The sequence below is a fragment of the Cyprinodon variegatus genome, unplaced genomic scaffold, assembly GCF_000732505.1.
Source record: "Cyprinodon variegatus isolate N-32 unplaced genomic scaffold, C_variegatus-1.0 Scaffold33, whole genome shotgun sequence".
NCBI lineage: Eukaryota > Metazoa > Chordata > Actinopteri > Cyprinodontiformes > Cyprinodontidae > Cyprinodon > Cyprinodon variegatus.
In genome coordinates, this window is record NW_015150486.1 from 259,630 (window position 1) to 275,367 (window position 15,738).

The following is a 15,738-nucleotide window of genomic DNA, read 5'->3' on the forward strand; positions in this document are numbered from 1 at the left end:
CACGTGACCAAATGAGCTAATTTCATTGGCTAGAAGCTGCTTGAGTGTGGATTTGGCTTGAGTTCACCAAAAGGTCAACACTTTTGCAGCTGAATTTTTACGAGATAATAATTGAGTGTAAGAAATTTAATGTCTAAAAAAATTCAGTGTTTAAAATTCGGTGTTCAAAAAAGGCAGATTTCAATGAGACTGTTTTTCTTCCATATAGATTTAATTAAATTATTTAGTTCAAAACACAAAATTAGGTGTTAGAACGGCCTAGTTAAAGTCCAGGGAAAGATTCAAAGACAAGCGGAGAAATTGAAATGTTTGTTCCATGATCAGATCTGACAGCTTGCCTGCCGCAGACTCTGTAAAACATTTTGGAAAGATTTTAAATCACTCTACTACTTGCAGTAGCAGCCATTCAAAATGACCCTTCCCAGTCAAACGCCGGCCGGCAAATGGAAGCCCACTTAACTGTAGGGGACCAGCCAAGGACCCATCAAGGAAAGTGGGGAACTCTTTAATGTCTACTACTGTATCTTTTAGGTCAAGATGAGTCTATTTCAAGAGGAAGAGTTTGTAAGAAGAAAGGAGCCATATTTCTGAAAAACAACCGTTTATTTAGTACCCACTCCTTAAAGTCGGACGGTAGGATCTAGTTTTCATACAGAACAGTGCAAAAAAACAAACCAGCTCCTCAGTCGCACACGAGGGCAGTCAGATATTAAATACAATCATCAGGGACGGATAGTTAGAGGAGCTGACCAATCAGAGAGCAGTATGACTGACATGATTAGAACACAGAAGGCCACTGGCAGATTGGACGGGTTACAAACGTTTGTAAACGCATTCGCCGGCATCACAGCATCCAAAACGCATCTTTTCCTGCAGGCTCATCCATATTCAGAACCGTAGAAAAAGAATGGAGACACAAGTTCAGTGTTTGCATTGTTGTCTTCATCATCAGCAGCAGCAGGACGTAAACATGGAGAGCAACAGTAACATCCATGATGGCGGCAGGAGGACGAAACACTTCAGCATCGATCGACGATTCAGCTCTGAAATGGCACATGTGTGTCCTCCCAGGTGGGGGCGAGGGGGTGGCTCTGAGAGGCAGAGGCCTGCTAGCTGAACAGGCTACTGGCTGTGCTTCTACAGAGGAAACAGGTGATAAGGCAGAGAGGATGAGCCGAGCTCCTCAAAGAAAACCCAACGGGTTTAGAAGACGTAGATCTTGTCTCTCTGAACGGTGTCGAGGTCGTCGTCCATGGTCAGCAGGACCTATGAGGGCAGAGAGGAGAGAGTCCGACATGTGGCCAGTTCTGCATCAGCTTCACACGGATAGATCGCTCTGATAACACCTACCAGGAAGGACCCGAACATGGCGATGGAGGACAGGAAGTGCCAGATGTCGTGGTCGTCAAAGAAAGACAACAGGATGCAGTCTCGGTTATGCTCTCGAGACTCAGCTGGAGTTTTCTGGAAAAAAAGAAGGTGCTTAGAAATTCATAACGTTTCCATCTGAAGGAATCAGAATATCACCAGAAATTAAATAAAAATAAGAAACACTTTGATGAATGACTGAAAAACCATAAGATTTCAAGCTTTTAATTTGGTTAATTAAAAAAGATTAATGGAAGATCTTCTAGATGACTTCAGGAAAAGCAACGGATCAGAACCAATTCAAGCAACGTAGCTCCTTTCTCGTCTACTTTTCCTTCAGACTCTGTGACCCTGATTTAAATGTAGATTTAAACCTTATTTTCATCTGAAAAAAGGACTTTAGTTTCCTGAGCTACAGTCCAGATCTGGTTCTCCTTAGTCCAGGTGAGACACAGGAGCGGCTCAAACAGCTGCAGCTAAAATAAACCGTTTTAGAACCTCATTCGGCCTTCTAGTCTTTACAGGGAATATTGTTCCATTATTGGTAAAAGAAAAGAACATGTTTTGTGAATGAAAATTGGAAGAAAAAAAAAGAAAAAACAAACAGAAATGAAACTTTGAAAAATGTTTCAAGAGTATCTTTGCGGTTTTCTCAGATTTTTAATAACTATTTTCTCTTCTTTCCTCTGGAGTGTTTGTTGTGGGCCTAAAGTGAAGAGAATGTGAAATAAAAGCCATTGAAAACTCCAAAAATAAAAATTTGAAATAAGAAAATGTTCATATAAAAATCAGTAAAAAAAAAAAAGTGGAAATAATTAAGAAAAGCACAGATTGAAAATACCCTTTTTTTTTTAATTTCCATTAACAAAACCTGTTCTTTACTTCCAACAATAATGGAACAAAATTCCCTCCCTTCTTCTATACTAGCATAACCTCTTTACCAGTAGGTACGATTCCATCAGCCATAAACTTTCACAAATTGTTTAAAAAAAAAAAAATAAATCTACTACCGTAATTTTCAGACTATAAGCCGCGACTTTTCCCCCGTTTTCCGACCTTGCGGCTTATATAACAATGCAGCTTATCTATGGACTTTTACAGCTAACGGCCACTAGGGTAATACCTAAATCTATGGATTTTACCATCCACCATGTTGATGTCACATTTGCTTCGACACACAAGTACGGTAGCCGCGTGCGCGGGAATGCCGAGGTCCTCCGGAAGCAGACTTCTACCGCGAGGTGGTACGAGACAGAACGACAGCGAGAAAGACGGACATTAAACATAAAAAACCTGCGGCTTATAGTCCGTTGCTGCTTGTATATGTACAAATCATGCAATTTAGCTTCTGCGGCTTATATTCAGGTGTGGCTAATTGTCCAAAAATTACAGTAAATGGTAACATTACAATTTTGAAATTGAATTATTTGATCGAAACTCTGCGACGGAGACATTAGTGAGCGATGTTGATAACAGTGAGCACCGTCACTACCCGATCCGTACAATCAGCTCAATTACACATGTGCAACCAGATATACATCCAGGTCACCCTTTAATTTTACTCTCTAAAATTTTACTCTATAAAAAGAGCTAAATTACCTTTTTCCCTCAGAAAATTAGTAAGTGTGCTTAAATATACTGTGTTGAATTAATAAGGTATTTCCTTAAAAAACAAATGTATAAAAATCCTTTCTGTTTTATCATTCGTCTGTGCCCGATCCTCACCAGAAATTGGATCCTACTTCTGGGAGCTAACGTTTTTCGGCTTTGTATTTAAACATAAATCTAGCCTTTTGGAGTTTTATTATTTGTTTTCCTATTAACATGGTATAGAGTAACCTGACTCCGCCAGATGGATTTGCTCCGCATATCCATCTGGAAACCTTCGGTTGAAGTAATTTTGGGAAGGGGCGAAAATACTGGTTAGCTGATTGGCCTATGTTGGTGATAGACGGGCCAAATAAACCAATCAGAACAACGAAGCATATGACGTAACAGAGTGACGACGAAGAGGAGCCAATTGATAGATCAAACTCTTGCCGAAACCAGTCGGGAGAAGAGCTAAAACATCTTTTCCTCTGAGAAAAGCCTCCAGAGCAGTGTTTTGCTCTTCTTTCAGTGAAGAAATACTCTGTAATTCCGATAAAACTTGCTCGATAGCCACGCTAACGCTAGTTTCATCGGCTGAAGCCGCCATGTTCTTTAGACTGAACTGTCGCGTTTCTCGTAGCATCACACCTCAACCCGCCTCAAAGCCAACGCTGATTGGACGTTCGTTTGATGAATGGCTCCAAATTTTCTTTAACGGAGAGTCTCCAGACTGATCTGCGAGTTAAACCTTGAAAGCTTGCGAGATCAGGATGGTCTCACGAGGCTAGGTATACAGTGCATAATCTAATGAACGAAACAACTAAAATAAAGATAAACGGTTTAATCATATTTTGCTTTGAGCATGTCCGATATTGACGTCAGAGAAGCAGTTTAATTGTGAAAATGTAAAAAGCATAACATTTGTCTCAGAAATTTTGTAGATGTGTCTTAGCATTCTTTAGTGATTTAAGGATAGAAATAAGTACTTTTGGTACCATAATTACATTATTTATTGCAACCTGGATGGATATCTGCTTGCACATGTGCAAAGGAGATGATGGTACGGATCAGGTAGCGTTAGGCACTACAGTGTGGCTGAAACAAAGATCTCAAATTTGTTTACTTTTGTACTTTTGCTTCTGCCAAGTTTTTTGAAAGTTATCGCATGAACACACATATGTGCATTTTAAATAGATTCTTTTTTAATGGAAGTAAAGCAATTGCTAAAATTATTATTTTTGAAATTCGCAGAATGTGGAGTCTTGCTCACATTTGTAATGAAACCCAACTACTGACCAACTGTCAGTTTCCCCATGATTGTTTCTAGAACAAAGTTTAACATTTGGTACCAAAGAAGGTAATAGATAAATGCCTGAGATATTTCTCTTGTGTGATAAATGTTTTAAATCCGAATCGCAGGAATGAATTCTCCATTCAGTGTTGTTCTAATCCATGTGTGAGCATGCGCTCTGAGCTGCTGACCTGCCAGGTGCTGAGTCCCTGGAAGAAGAAGTAGAGCGCGAACCCCCACACCACCGCCGTGAAGAGAATACACACCAACGGCAGACATTTGATTCTCTCGCCGCTCCGCAGCTGAAACAAAGATAACAGTGACCAAATGTGTTCAAACATGGCGTACCATGGTGCCGATATCCAAAACACTCACCTTCATGATGATGTAGAAGGCAAAGTAAAGCAGCAGGTTGCAGATGGCGATGGCCAGCAGGTAGGAGGCGAAGTCGTTGGGTCTCTCTATGAGCCCGTAGGCGGCGCTGCAGACAGGAAATGGCCGTTAGAGGTGAAGCTCCAGACTGCAGCTCTGAACAAACCTCAGACAGTGTGTTTACTCACAGAGACCAGTTGACTATATTACCCATTACAAGCAGCACCATACGGTCCTGGAAGAGAAAGCTTGCATTTAAACTCACATCTAAAACTTTATTCTTCTAGTTAGTAGATCAACAGATGCAGGTTTTTTTAGGGCTGATACCAATTATTTAGACATCAGTCTGACTGATCCCAGATATGTGCTGCCAACTTTTAGGTAGCAAGTTTTTGTAGCAGTATTTTTTTCTTTTATTCACATGAGAAAAGCAACATAATACAAATCTCAATGGAAACAAAGATGCATGTGCATGAATAAACCGACCCCTCGATTTCACTGGAAGCGGAAGCAGTGCGGCTCTGCAGGGCTGATCGTAGCAAAGTCAGAGTGGTTTCACTCAAAGCTTCTATAAAATAGGCAGCTGTTCTATTTCTCCACTTCAAATCCACGTTGATTTGGAGCAAAGCGAATAGTTCAGGCAGGAAGTCAGTTGATGAAAAGCAAAGTAGATCCAGTCGACACTGTCTACTTTTAACGGTAGGATTAAAACTTTCCTTTTTGATAAAGCTTATAGTTAGAGTGGCTTAGGTTATCTTGAGCTATCTCTATAGTTATGCTGCTATAGGCTTAGACTGCTGGAGGACATAGGGACCCTCTTTTTCATCATTCTGCTTCATTTTCTCTCTATTCTCCCACTCTGAAGAATTTGTTAGTTCAGTCTCTAGATGGACACTCACACTGAGCCTGGTTCTGCTGGAGGTTTCTTCCTGTTAAAAGGGAGTTTTTCCTCTCCACTGTTGCTACAAGCATGCTTAGTGTGAGGGATTACCTTCAAGTCAATAAATGGATGCAATCAACTGGTTTTCCTTACATAGAAAACTTTGAATCAATTTGACTGAAACCCTAGATGGAAAAAAAAAAAAAACATCCCGTGATTAAATAAAGAGCTGCTGGTAGAATCGGTAAAATGAACATTATGCTGCTTCATCTAGAGTGCTGTGATGTGATCCTGAAATGATCCAACCGCACAGACTACCGGTGGAAGAAGCCGCTGCCCAGCTGCTGCATGTCCAGTGGAACCGAGAGGTAATAAATGCATGCATGCACTTGGTGATGTCAATGACATAAAATAAGAAAAATAAAAAGCGTGTTCCAGCTTATAAAATCAGCCTGCCAATGTGTCTCTCTCTAATTATATCTCTATTTAGGAAAACCATAAAATGGTGAAAGTGTTTCATTTCAAGGTTGTAAAATGGTTTTTACTCACGATGTACATGGGTCCACTGCACTGTCTGATGCAGTCAGTGTAGAGCACATAAACGATGCGGCGCAGGACACCAGAGTCTAATAAACACAAACAGGTAAGAGAACCAATCAATAAAAAGGCAACATATTAGAGGTAAAAATCCCCAGCGATATTTATAGTTTGTTAAAAAGAAATAGAGGAACTGAAACAGTGGATAAAATGAGCTTTGACAACTTGCTCCCTCTGATCAGTCCCAATTAATCAAACCTCCAGATGAACTGATTTGGTCCCTTTACCCCAAATTAACACTTATTTGATTAAATACTGGGCTTTAAATATTAACTTAAATAATCTGAACCCTTTTACAGTTCAGAGAACGTATCTCCATATTTATAATGTCATTTTTTGCTGCTCCTCTAAGCTTCACACAGCAGCAGAGGAGAAGTAAAGTCATACATCAAGCAGTAAATGTATCATAAGACATTTAAGGAGCCCAAAGGTAACTCTGGTGAAGGATCAGAGAACCAAAGGCGTGAGAATCGGTCACCTTCTATTAGCTGTATAAGTCTTAGTCTGGCTTTAATGAACGAATCCAAATTAGAAAGACATAAACCTGTAGTTTGCCAAAAGCATGACACAGCGAGTAGCACCGTCAAAGCAGATCATTCTGAATATAAAATCCTCACTGTGAAGCCTGGTGGTGGCAGCATAATGCTGTGGGGGCTGTTCTTATGCTACATTCAGACCGCAAGCAGAGGCAACAGAAACGCGCTCGCTGCTTCATTTTTGATGCTTGTACAGGTTTAGTTCTGACGCGCGGCTGAAGCATGTGCTGCTCTGGCTGCGCGGTTGAAAAGTGGGTTTAATGCGTGTTGGGCGGAGCTACCTAATGCTTTCTGCCTGTTACATTGGCAGCTCTATTTGCTGTCATCAGTGGGTAAAAACTAATTGCTGTCATCAGTGGGTAAAAACTAATTTTAATAGTCCACCTGAAAACTTCTGTGATGTCAATTCATCAAGATTACGATCCTGCCTACATATTATTTCGCTGTTGGAGGCGCTCAGACCCGTATACACCGGTGCTGCGCCCTCATTAGGAATCCCGACAGCCTCTGGCCCAGTCGCCTCTTCGCTTTAGCGTTTTCTGCTACTGCTTGCGGCGGCTGGAAGTAGATGACAGCGTTTTTTTTTTTAACGTACGTAATCCAAACGGCAGGCACCAGGATAATAAACGCAAACATATTTTACTGGCAGGTTTCAACATTTTATGTTTATTTAGGGATAAATAAACTGTTTCAGAGGAGAGATGATAGCGCTCTGCATCAGCAGCGATGTGTCTGTCTCCCTGCCAGCTCCCAGATCAGCTTCTCTGATTGGTTGATGTAGCGCGTCGAGCAGCTAAAGTTAAATTTTTCCAGCAACACCAGCTGCTGCTTCTGGAGCGCGACGCGCTGCAGAACCTTTCGCTGCGCCGAGATGCGCGTCAACCGTTGACTTTGCATGTAAACTAGCTGCTTCTGCTGCTTGCGGTGTGAACGTAGCATTAAGCAAAGAGGGGTGCCAATCAGGAACTCAACCTGTTAGACTGTTGAAGACTTCAATGAAACTGAGGTTCAACTTCTTGCAAGAGAAAAAACATAAAATAAACATAAATTCTGTGATCTCAGTCCATTATAAAAGGAATCAAATCATAAATGAAAACAGAACATTTTAATATCCCTAGAGAACATCTTCAATGCCTGTAGCATTCAATCAGAGGTGTGAGACCAGGGACCAGGGAAAGAAGTAAACTACTTAAACTGCTTATGGTGTTTAGTGTTGTGACCGTACCGAGCCGCCATCGGCCCATGTAGTAGAGCTGTGTGCTGAGGAACAGGGTGGCCAGGATGTGGATGACAGAGAAAACGATCCAGAACACCATGTTTCCTTTCCCAAAAACCTGCAAAAACAAAACAGAGAAGCAGCATCCTGAAGCACGATTACCAACAGCTCCAACACGGCTGCTGCGAGGTGCGTTTGCGTGTGTGAGCGTACCACCCCCAGCACGGAGAAAAAGATGACCGCCGCCAGGCAGGCGTAGGCGGTGTAGGCACTGGCGTTGATGTCGGGGTGTCTCTTCTGATACAGCTTCAACATGCACAGCCCTGCGATCATGTACATGAAGGAGGTGTCTGGGAGGGGAGGAAACCACAACGCAGAGTTCATAGAAAATACTAGAAATGGGTCTACTTCCTGGTTACAAAGAACATTGGACACAAGAGCAATTCCTACCAAACTGGAAGTTGGTGTAGTTTGGACAGACATGGTAGCACGCACTGAGCAAGCCCTCCATCATCAGCGCGGTTCCCATGGCGTAGTAAACCCCGAAATGCTTCGGAATGCCACACTCCTGCAGAGGAAAGATTACAGGATGCTGCATCATGTAGCTTAGAGCATCAGCAAGCATGGCTCCTTCTGTGGAACATGGTCTCACCAGCGCGTTGAGGTTGTTGCGATCCAGCGCCCGTTTGTGTGCGACGTCTCTCTTTAGGACGATGAAGAGGAACAGGAGCCCCAGCAACACGTAGCCAAGGTTACTGAGGATGTTGTTGAACGCACTGCGCAGACAAAAGCCAGGTCAGTTATGGTTAGCGCACTGAAAGCGTCACACAGCTACACCGAAGGAAACGCACCTCAGAGCACCCAGGGGGTGGGCGCACAGGAAGTTATAGTAGCAGATGTCTTGATTTCCTGTCACGTTGACGACCTGAGGACCAGAGAAGCGTTGTGAATGTTTGGAAGGATGTCGGACAGTGCGCTGCTTTAGCGGCCGCTTGTTCCTCGTCAACGTACCGTCTGATAGGTGATGACCAGCTGGATGACGGGGAGCGCGTAGAACACAGCTATGGTGGCGATGTTCCTGAGGAGAGAACCGCAGTTAGAACAAGATAATTATAATTAATGTCTACATTTGATTATACTATGACTATTTTAGCACATTGCCACAGAAATCAGGCCATAAAACATGCCACAAATGTCACTTTATAAATTTTCCTCTTAAGAGGACATCGTTTTTTTTTGTTCATAAAGACTAAAATATTCCAGGTTATTCAATGAGCTGCAACAAGAAATATATGAGGGATCTTAAAATGTCCAAAGGTACATAGATGTATCTAAATGCCAAGGGTTTAACTCCTCTCTAGCCACTGAGCAGCGGACTCACCAGAAGTAGATTTGGTACTTCTTGCTGAGAACCCTCTTGTCTTTGCGAGCCAGGTCAGCCACACACAGGTACTTCTGTAAAAGGAATCAACAGCAGAGCTTAGAATACTGACATCTGCAATATAATCGCAATTTTTAAAAATCAAAGGTGATCCGTTTTGGTCAAAAAGGTGATGGCTACAAGTTTAACTCCTCCCAGTCAGCAGGTGGTGCACTCGCTCTTTTTTTGGCCCCCACCTCCTTCAAATCAGACAAAATTAGTGTCAAACGTTTGTTCTACGTTTGTGCTGGTTTGTGCAGCAAAAATTTTCGTTTGTGCCGCTATCGTTTTAAAGATATAAAGAAATATTTCTAGAGGTCATCGAAAGGTCAACCCCCCCCCCCACCTTCTTCAAATCAGACGAAATGGGTGTCAATTAACTTAGCTCCGTTTGTGTTTACATTTTCATTAATATCTTCAAATCCAAAGCAGCACAAATAAAAAAATTTGCTGCACAAACCAGCACAAACGGAGCTGAGTTAATTGACACCCATTTCGTCTGATCTGAAGAAGGTGGGGGGGCTGGTTGACCTTTGATGACCTCTAGAAATATTTCTTTATATCTTTAAAACGAAAAAGGCACAAACAAAAATTTTTGCTGCACAAACCAGCACAAACGTTTGACACAAATTTTCTCTGATTTGAAGAAGGTGGGGGGGCCAACTTCACTCAGCTAATAGCCGGGTCCGCCCAGGCTAATGGTTAGCATTAGCAAACACATCTGTCCAGAAGGAAAGCACCAACCTCCACGTTTTTTTTCTGAGCCTCTTTGCTCAAAATGTATTTTCCTTATTGGTAAAGTTAATGCTTTTATTCTTCAGGACTCTAGATTTCTCTGGGTGTCTTATCATTGATAAATTTATAGTTTTCACATGAAGCTATGACCTTTAACCTCTTACTGTAACATCCACCTCATTTTGAGAAATCCTCACCTATTTTGAATACCCGAATGGAAAAGCAAATAACTTAGGAACTGTAGGCCCAAATTACATGTATGATACATTATTTGAAAGCTAACACCTTCTAGTTTATATATATATATACGGAAATTGCGTGAGTAAAACACAGCTTATTTTTTTATTCTCAAAAATAAAAGGTAATTTTTGAACAGTAGTAATAATGCAGAATTTATAAAGGAATGAGTAAGTCTAATATAATGCTTTTTAATGCTATTAGAAATATATTGCGATATAATATATCTGCGAAAATTGTTTTTATAAACTTAAAAAAAAAATCCTTTTAAATGCCACAATAATCACATTTAATCTAATTTTTATTAATAAAAAAAATTATAATTGAATTACTTTTAATGATGACCCACGGAAACCCTGTAAAGTCATGCTGGCTTGTTGTTGTTGCTTTGTCGTGTTTACATTTTGACATGCTGCTATATCTGTGTTAATTGTGCTTTGGTGCTCACTGTGTCCATAAAATGAACTTGGTATTTGAATTGTGGAGAATCTAAGCTTTCCAACTATGTCTAACATGTCTATATTGATAAACATTTTACCAGTGTAATTTTCATGCATTCTGAGTTATTAGATGTAAACGCTTTAAAACGCGTTGGCGACCTGGTGTGTTTTGAGATGTTAATAAGAACAAAACAAAATTACTTTCTCAGAAGCAAATAGAATTGCTGCTAACGCGTAGATCCATGCATGCTAGTAAAGTAATGGCTGCAGTAACACGATAAAATTTTGACATGCAGGCTTTAAAGGTCATGAAAACACAGTCCTTTGATTAGTGCCTAGGAAAATTAAATTAAAATCTTAATCATGCTTTTTAGTTCATTTTTACCGCTCTAATTTTCCTCATTTAGATTTAATTCATAGCCTCTGTCAACATCCATTCAATTCTACATCTGGGCTGTAAATATGCTTTCATCCAAATCGTTCTATCTTCCCATCACCTCTGGCCAGCTGAGAACGGCATCCCCCACAGCATTATGCCGCCACCACCTTGCACTATTACTTCCTGTTGATCCCCCAGATTAAGCATCATCAGTGTGGAGGTTTAAATGAATCAGAGAAAAGCCGCGATTTTGAGGCCTACCTTTGTGCGGACGATGTTTTTGTCGGAGTCGATGTCGTCCAGCGTGTCGTAGTCATCCTCCTCCACAGAGCTTAACGACTCCTGCCTGCTCCGTGCAATGCTGTCCAGTGATCGCTCTGATGGGGGAAGGAGAGACTGTTACACAGATTGGAAAGACGCCATTTTTATGCGAAAGGAAAATGGAAGCACTAATGCCCAAAAGCCTCATAAAATTTTAAAAATGATTTGCAGTGCTGCTCTGAATCATTTAATAGTTCATCAGGGTTGCATCAAGTCATTATAATCTGGGCCCATCTCTGAAATTTGAACCATATTTGGGTGTGATTAGCACAGTGCTGATTGGTTGGGACTAAATCTTGGGTCTGATTAGAGGGGGACTGCGTGGCAGGGTGTCACCGATGCGGACGGCTACGCCGTGATGGTGACCGAGGAACGGTCGGCGTTTGAAAGGCTCCTTTCCTGATGAGCAAAGACAGAACGGTTGCAGAGAAGCGGACCACTGGCCACAAGGCGGCCTTACAGGGTGACTGATGAGCTAAAGGCGGAGCGCCGGGGTCCGTTTGAGCTCCTACCCAGGTATCCGTAGTTGTTGTCGGTTGATGTGGCGCTGTCAGTGATGGCCTCGGAGCTCAGCGTGCTGCCGTTGTCCGCTGGTAGAAGAAGAAAAAACGTAATTTAAATAACCACTGAGAGATTCAAGGAAGCACATCAGCACTTGACTCACCAAAGGAGCCATACTCGTACGGAGAGGCTGGAATCTTTCCTGTAAATGAAGATAAACATTTAAAAAGCCAGAATAAATCCTACTTTAAACGCAGACACTAGTACAGCCAATACCGGTTAGTTTTCCCACATCCCTCACCAGTGGAGGCAGCAGGGAGGTTTAGGAGTGCTACAGATACTAATGGAAAAATCAAAGCACCTCAAGGAAAATGTTCATTAATACTTTTGATCAAAGTTAATATTCTGTGGTTATTGTTATTTTCTTCACAAAACGCAACCGAAAAATGTCTTAAGGCATAATAACATATGATATAAGTATTACCTCTGCTATAGAGGCACTCACTATGAATTTTGAAGACAATTAATTTCTAGATGGTGCTAGAACTGCTGTTCTGTGAAAGTAGTTAAAATCCTTTTCCCAAGTATTCATATTTATTTTCTGCAATTTTTGGCATCATATATATATATATATATATATGTCCCAAATTACTCATTTTCCAGACACTGTTGTTTAAATAAGCATTTTCCCCATTCTCTAGCTTTTTCTCCACATCAAGCTTCTTTTACGAACATACAGCTTTACCATCAACTGGAAGCAGTTCCTATAATCGTTTTTTTTTTTTTTTTTTTTTTTTTTAGTTAAGGCATTTTAAAGCACACTTAATGCCAATTAAGGCCTTAATTTAATGAATAATAATTTAACTACTTTTAATGATTTTAATGCACAAACCAACAAACATGGAGAAGGGTACGGCACATTTAATTGGCCATTTTCATTTTAAAGTTCTTTCAGACGGCGCGGTCGACAGAAGCAAAGTTATTTGTAATCACTGCAAGGTTGAATTGTCTTATCACCGGAGTGCTTCGAGTCTAAAATATCACCTAAATGCAAAACACACAGTTGATACCAGCAAATAATTTCATAACAGACAGCGGCGCGAGGCTTCAGCAGACTATGTTAGATGCAGGGTGTGGGAGAAGTATAGATAAACAAAGGCAAGAGAAGCTAACAAATGCCATAGTGAAGTGGATCGCTACAGACTGCAGGCCAATTAGTATATTTACAGACCATTTCCCTGCACATAAATCCCAGCAGTGAACTTTTTTTTTGTGCTTCACCTCACTCTAACAGGGACATTTGGTACTAGACTGGTTATGCTGCTCCCTGATAAAAAAAAAAAAATGTTTCTGCTGTTACCTCAGAAATGGCCTGTTTTAATGTTAATTTTGTGGGCAGTTTTTATTTAACTGCTACTGTATAAACAAAATGCTAATGTTAAGTGTTTTCAGAACAAATGTTATGTCACTTCCTTTAATATGGCAGAACATTTAAAATAAAATTGTGCTATACACTACTTTTGAATTCATTATTGTTTTTTTGCGTATAAAAATGTGATTAATAACAATTAATCAGGGAAATCATGAGATTAATCGCGATTAAAACTTTTAATTGTTGACCAGCCCTATTAAATATTTAAGCTCTTATTTCTGTTAATTTTGGTGATTATGACTCACAGGTTAAGAAAGATCCTTTAAAAAAGGATGCTTTAAAACACTTTCAGAGTCCTCACATCTGTATTTTGATTTCTAAGGTGTCGGTTCTTGGTTGGTTGGTAGATTGCAGGAAGTCTTACACAATATTCCTTTAAGTTGTTTACAGCCTCCTACAGGTTTTTCCTTCAGGTCTGCTAAAAACGTGTTAGTCCCGTCTGAGCTGCGTACCATGAAGCTTTTAACCTCTCCCCATGTCTGAAGTATGTGCTACACTGTATCAGCCACATAACATTCATTCGAGAGTCTGAGTTGGAGCAGTAATGTGACAAAAGTAGGGGGGAAAAAAATGAATGAGGGTGAACAGCACAAATGAATATTAAAACAGGGCACTCCACATTTGACAAATGGCATTAAAATGGTAAAGGAAGCAGGAAAACTCAATGAATCTGCAGCAGCATCTTGATAATAAGCATCACATTTACTTTAGCCATCGGTCAAACTGGTGAAGGTTTGAGCTGCATCTGTTAGGAGGGCTTTTTTTTTTCTACAGAGCTCAGCCAATCAGGCTCTTCCTTTTAACAGAGGACGATTTAACCCCAGGCAGCTCTGTCCAGTTTAAGTACATTGTCTAAAGCATGCAGACAAGCCAGACAAGTGTGAGAAAAAGCAACGAGTGCAGGAGAAGAGGGAAGGGGTCGTTATACCATCGCCGTTCTTCCAAAGAAGGGAGGCTGGAGCGCATAGGGAGAGAAATCCAAGACACATAATGAGAAAACGCAAACCTGTACAAGTCGGTCAACGTGCTATTTAAAGTAATTTATCTTTTATTTAAAAGATTAGGTTCTTTAGAGAAAAAAAAAGCTGAGTTACCCGTCTCAGCAGGCGACATGTCTGGTTTGGTCTCAAACTTCTCTTTCATTTTCATTCTGCAGAAGAAGAAAAACAATTTAAAAATTATATTTAAGGGGGATTTATTAATTGCTTGAAGGTTTAAACTCATAGAAAAGAAAGTTCATGTTTGAATACAGAGACCATGTCAGATTTGATTAAAATCAAATCACTTATTAATTTTTAAACACACACTGCAAAAAATGTAAATCATGTAATCAAGATATTTTTTCTGCATTTTTTTCTTGAATTGAGAAGGTTAGTGAGACACTTTGCCTACGGAATAAAACAATCTACATTTAAAATAAGAAAAAAAGATCTGCAGTCTCTCATTTCAAGTACATAATATCTGATTTTCTTATTTTAAGGGCAAGAACGCTAATTCCATTGGCAGATCATCTTATTTTCCTACTAAATTAAGGTTAAATACACTTATTTAAAGAATTTTCCCCCTAATTTTCAGAACGTTTTTGCAGTGCAGCCACCTCTCCTGTCTGTCGCTTCGTGGAACTAAAAGGTTTGATCTAATGAGACAATTCTTCTAAATAAAACACATATATTGGAATAAAAACAAAACAACCTTAAAGGGTGTTAAACATACTTTCATTTAGCCGCATGGTAGCTAAAAAAATGCAAACAAGTTTTCAGCTTTTTAATAAAGGTTTGACCAATATGACATTAATGTTTATGTGTTTCCCTGATATGCTTAATATATTTGAATGCTAAAATATGACTTAAGAATAATTTAAAACCCTCGTGTATGCTAGCTACTAGCTCCAGGCTCGGACTGGTAATCTGTGATACCGGGCAGGCCGGTCTAATTTCAGCGTGTGAGGGCCGGCCCCTGCTTAAATCAAACTGGCCCCAACTCTTACTCTCCAGCTCTAGCTCTACCTGTGACAGTAAATAACTCAAGGAGCTCCAGAAGTAATACAATGTTAACTACCTAAATGATGCCTGCAGTATATATAACCCTTCCTTTTCATGAACATCCTTGGCCTATGGTGTCATTTTCTATTTCTTCAAACTGTTAAATCCTTGCAACAAACTAAATTATAATAAAACAAAGAAAACATTTAAACCAAACCACCATGTTCCGCTTATATTTTATGTTATATAACTTATGTTGGAATATTCTGCAAAAATATGTTGCAGTGCATGATGGGGTTTTGCATCTAAAGGATAACCATTCTAATGTGAATGAGCGATGCAAACATAATCCCTTGCTTGCTAGCAGTGCTGTCTGGGTGCCTTAAACCGTGTGGATGAAAATGGAATCGGGAATAAATTGCAACTTGCAAAAAATCCCGC

The 15,738-nt window shown here is 40.3% G+C and overlaps 1 protein-coding gene across 1 annotated transcript in view; it reads right to left on the reverse strand.

Annotated features, from left to right (window-relative positions):
- Nucleotides 1-573: 573 nt before the first annotated feature.
- sidt2 (SID1 transmembrane family member 2) overlaps nucleotides 574-15,738 on the reverse strand; it is an 18,908-nt gene continuing 3,743 nt past the window's right edge. Inside the window, exons 5-22 of the mRNA XM_015402154.1 lie at nucleotides 14,410-14,465; nucleotides 14,244-14,270; nucleotides 12,047-12,085; nucleotides 11,895-11,972; nucleotides 11,323-11,438; nucleotides 9,232-9,305; nucleotides 8,862-8,928; nucleotides 8,702-8,775; nucleotides 8,503-8,626; nucleotides 8,301-8,418; nucleotides 8,064-8,200; nucleotides 7,860-7,968; nucleotides 6,051-6,127; nucleotides 4,810-4,856; nucleotides 4,625-4,730; nucleotides 4,441-4,551; nucleotides 1,351-1,464; nucleotides 574-1,266 (exon numbers count right to left, since the gene is read on the reverse strand). Coding sequence (XP_015257640.1) covers nucleotides 1,204-1,266; nucleotides 1,351-1,464; nucleotides 4,441-4,551; nucleotides 4,625-4,730; nucleotides 4,810-4,856; nucleotides 6,051-6,127; nucleotides 7,860-7,968; nucleotides 8,064-8,200; nucleotides 8,301-8,418; nucleotides 8,503-8,626; nucleotides 8,702-8,775; nucleotides 8,862-8,928; nucleotides 9,232-9,305; nucleotides 11,323-11,438; nucleotides 11,895-11,972; nucleotides 12,047-12,085; nucleotides 14,244-14,270; nucleotides 14,410-14,465 — 1,537 coding nt within the window. The 3' untranslated portion in view covers nucleotides 574-1,203. The remainder of the gene's footprint in view (nucleotides 1,267-1,350; nucleotides 1,465-4,440; nucleotides 4,552-4,624; nucleotides 4,731-4,809; nucleotides 4,857-6,050; nucleotides 6,128-7,859; nucleotides 7,969-8,063; nucleotides 8,201-8,300; nucleotides 8,419-8,502; nucleotides 8,627-8,701; nucleotides 8,776-8,861; nucleotides 8,929-9,231; nucleotides 9,306-11,322; nucleotides 11,439-11,894; nucleotides 11,973-12,046; nucleotides 12,086-14,243; nucleotides 14,271-14,409; nucleotides 14,466-15,738) is intronic.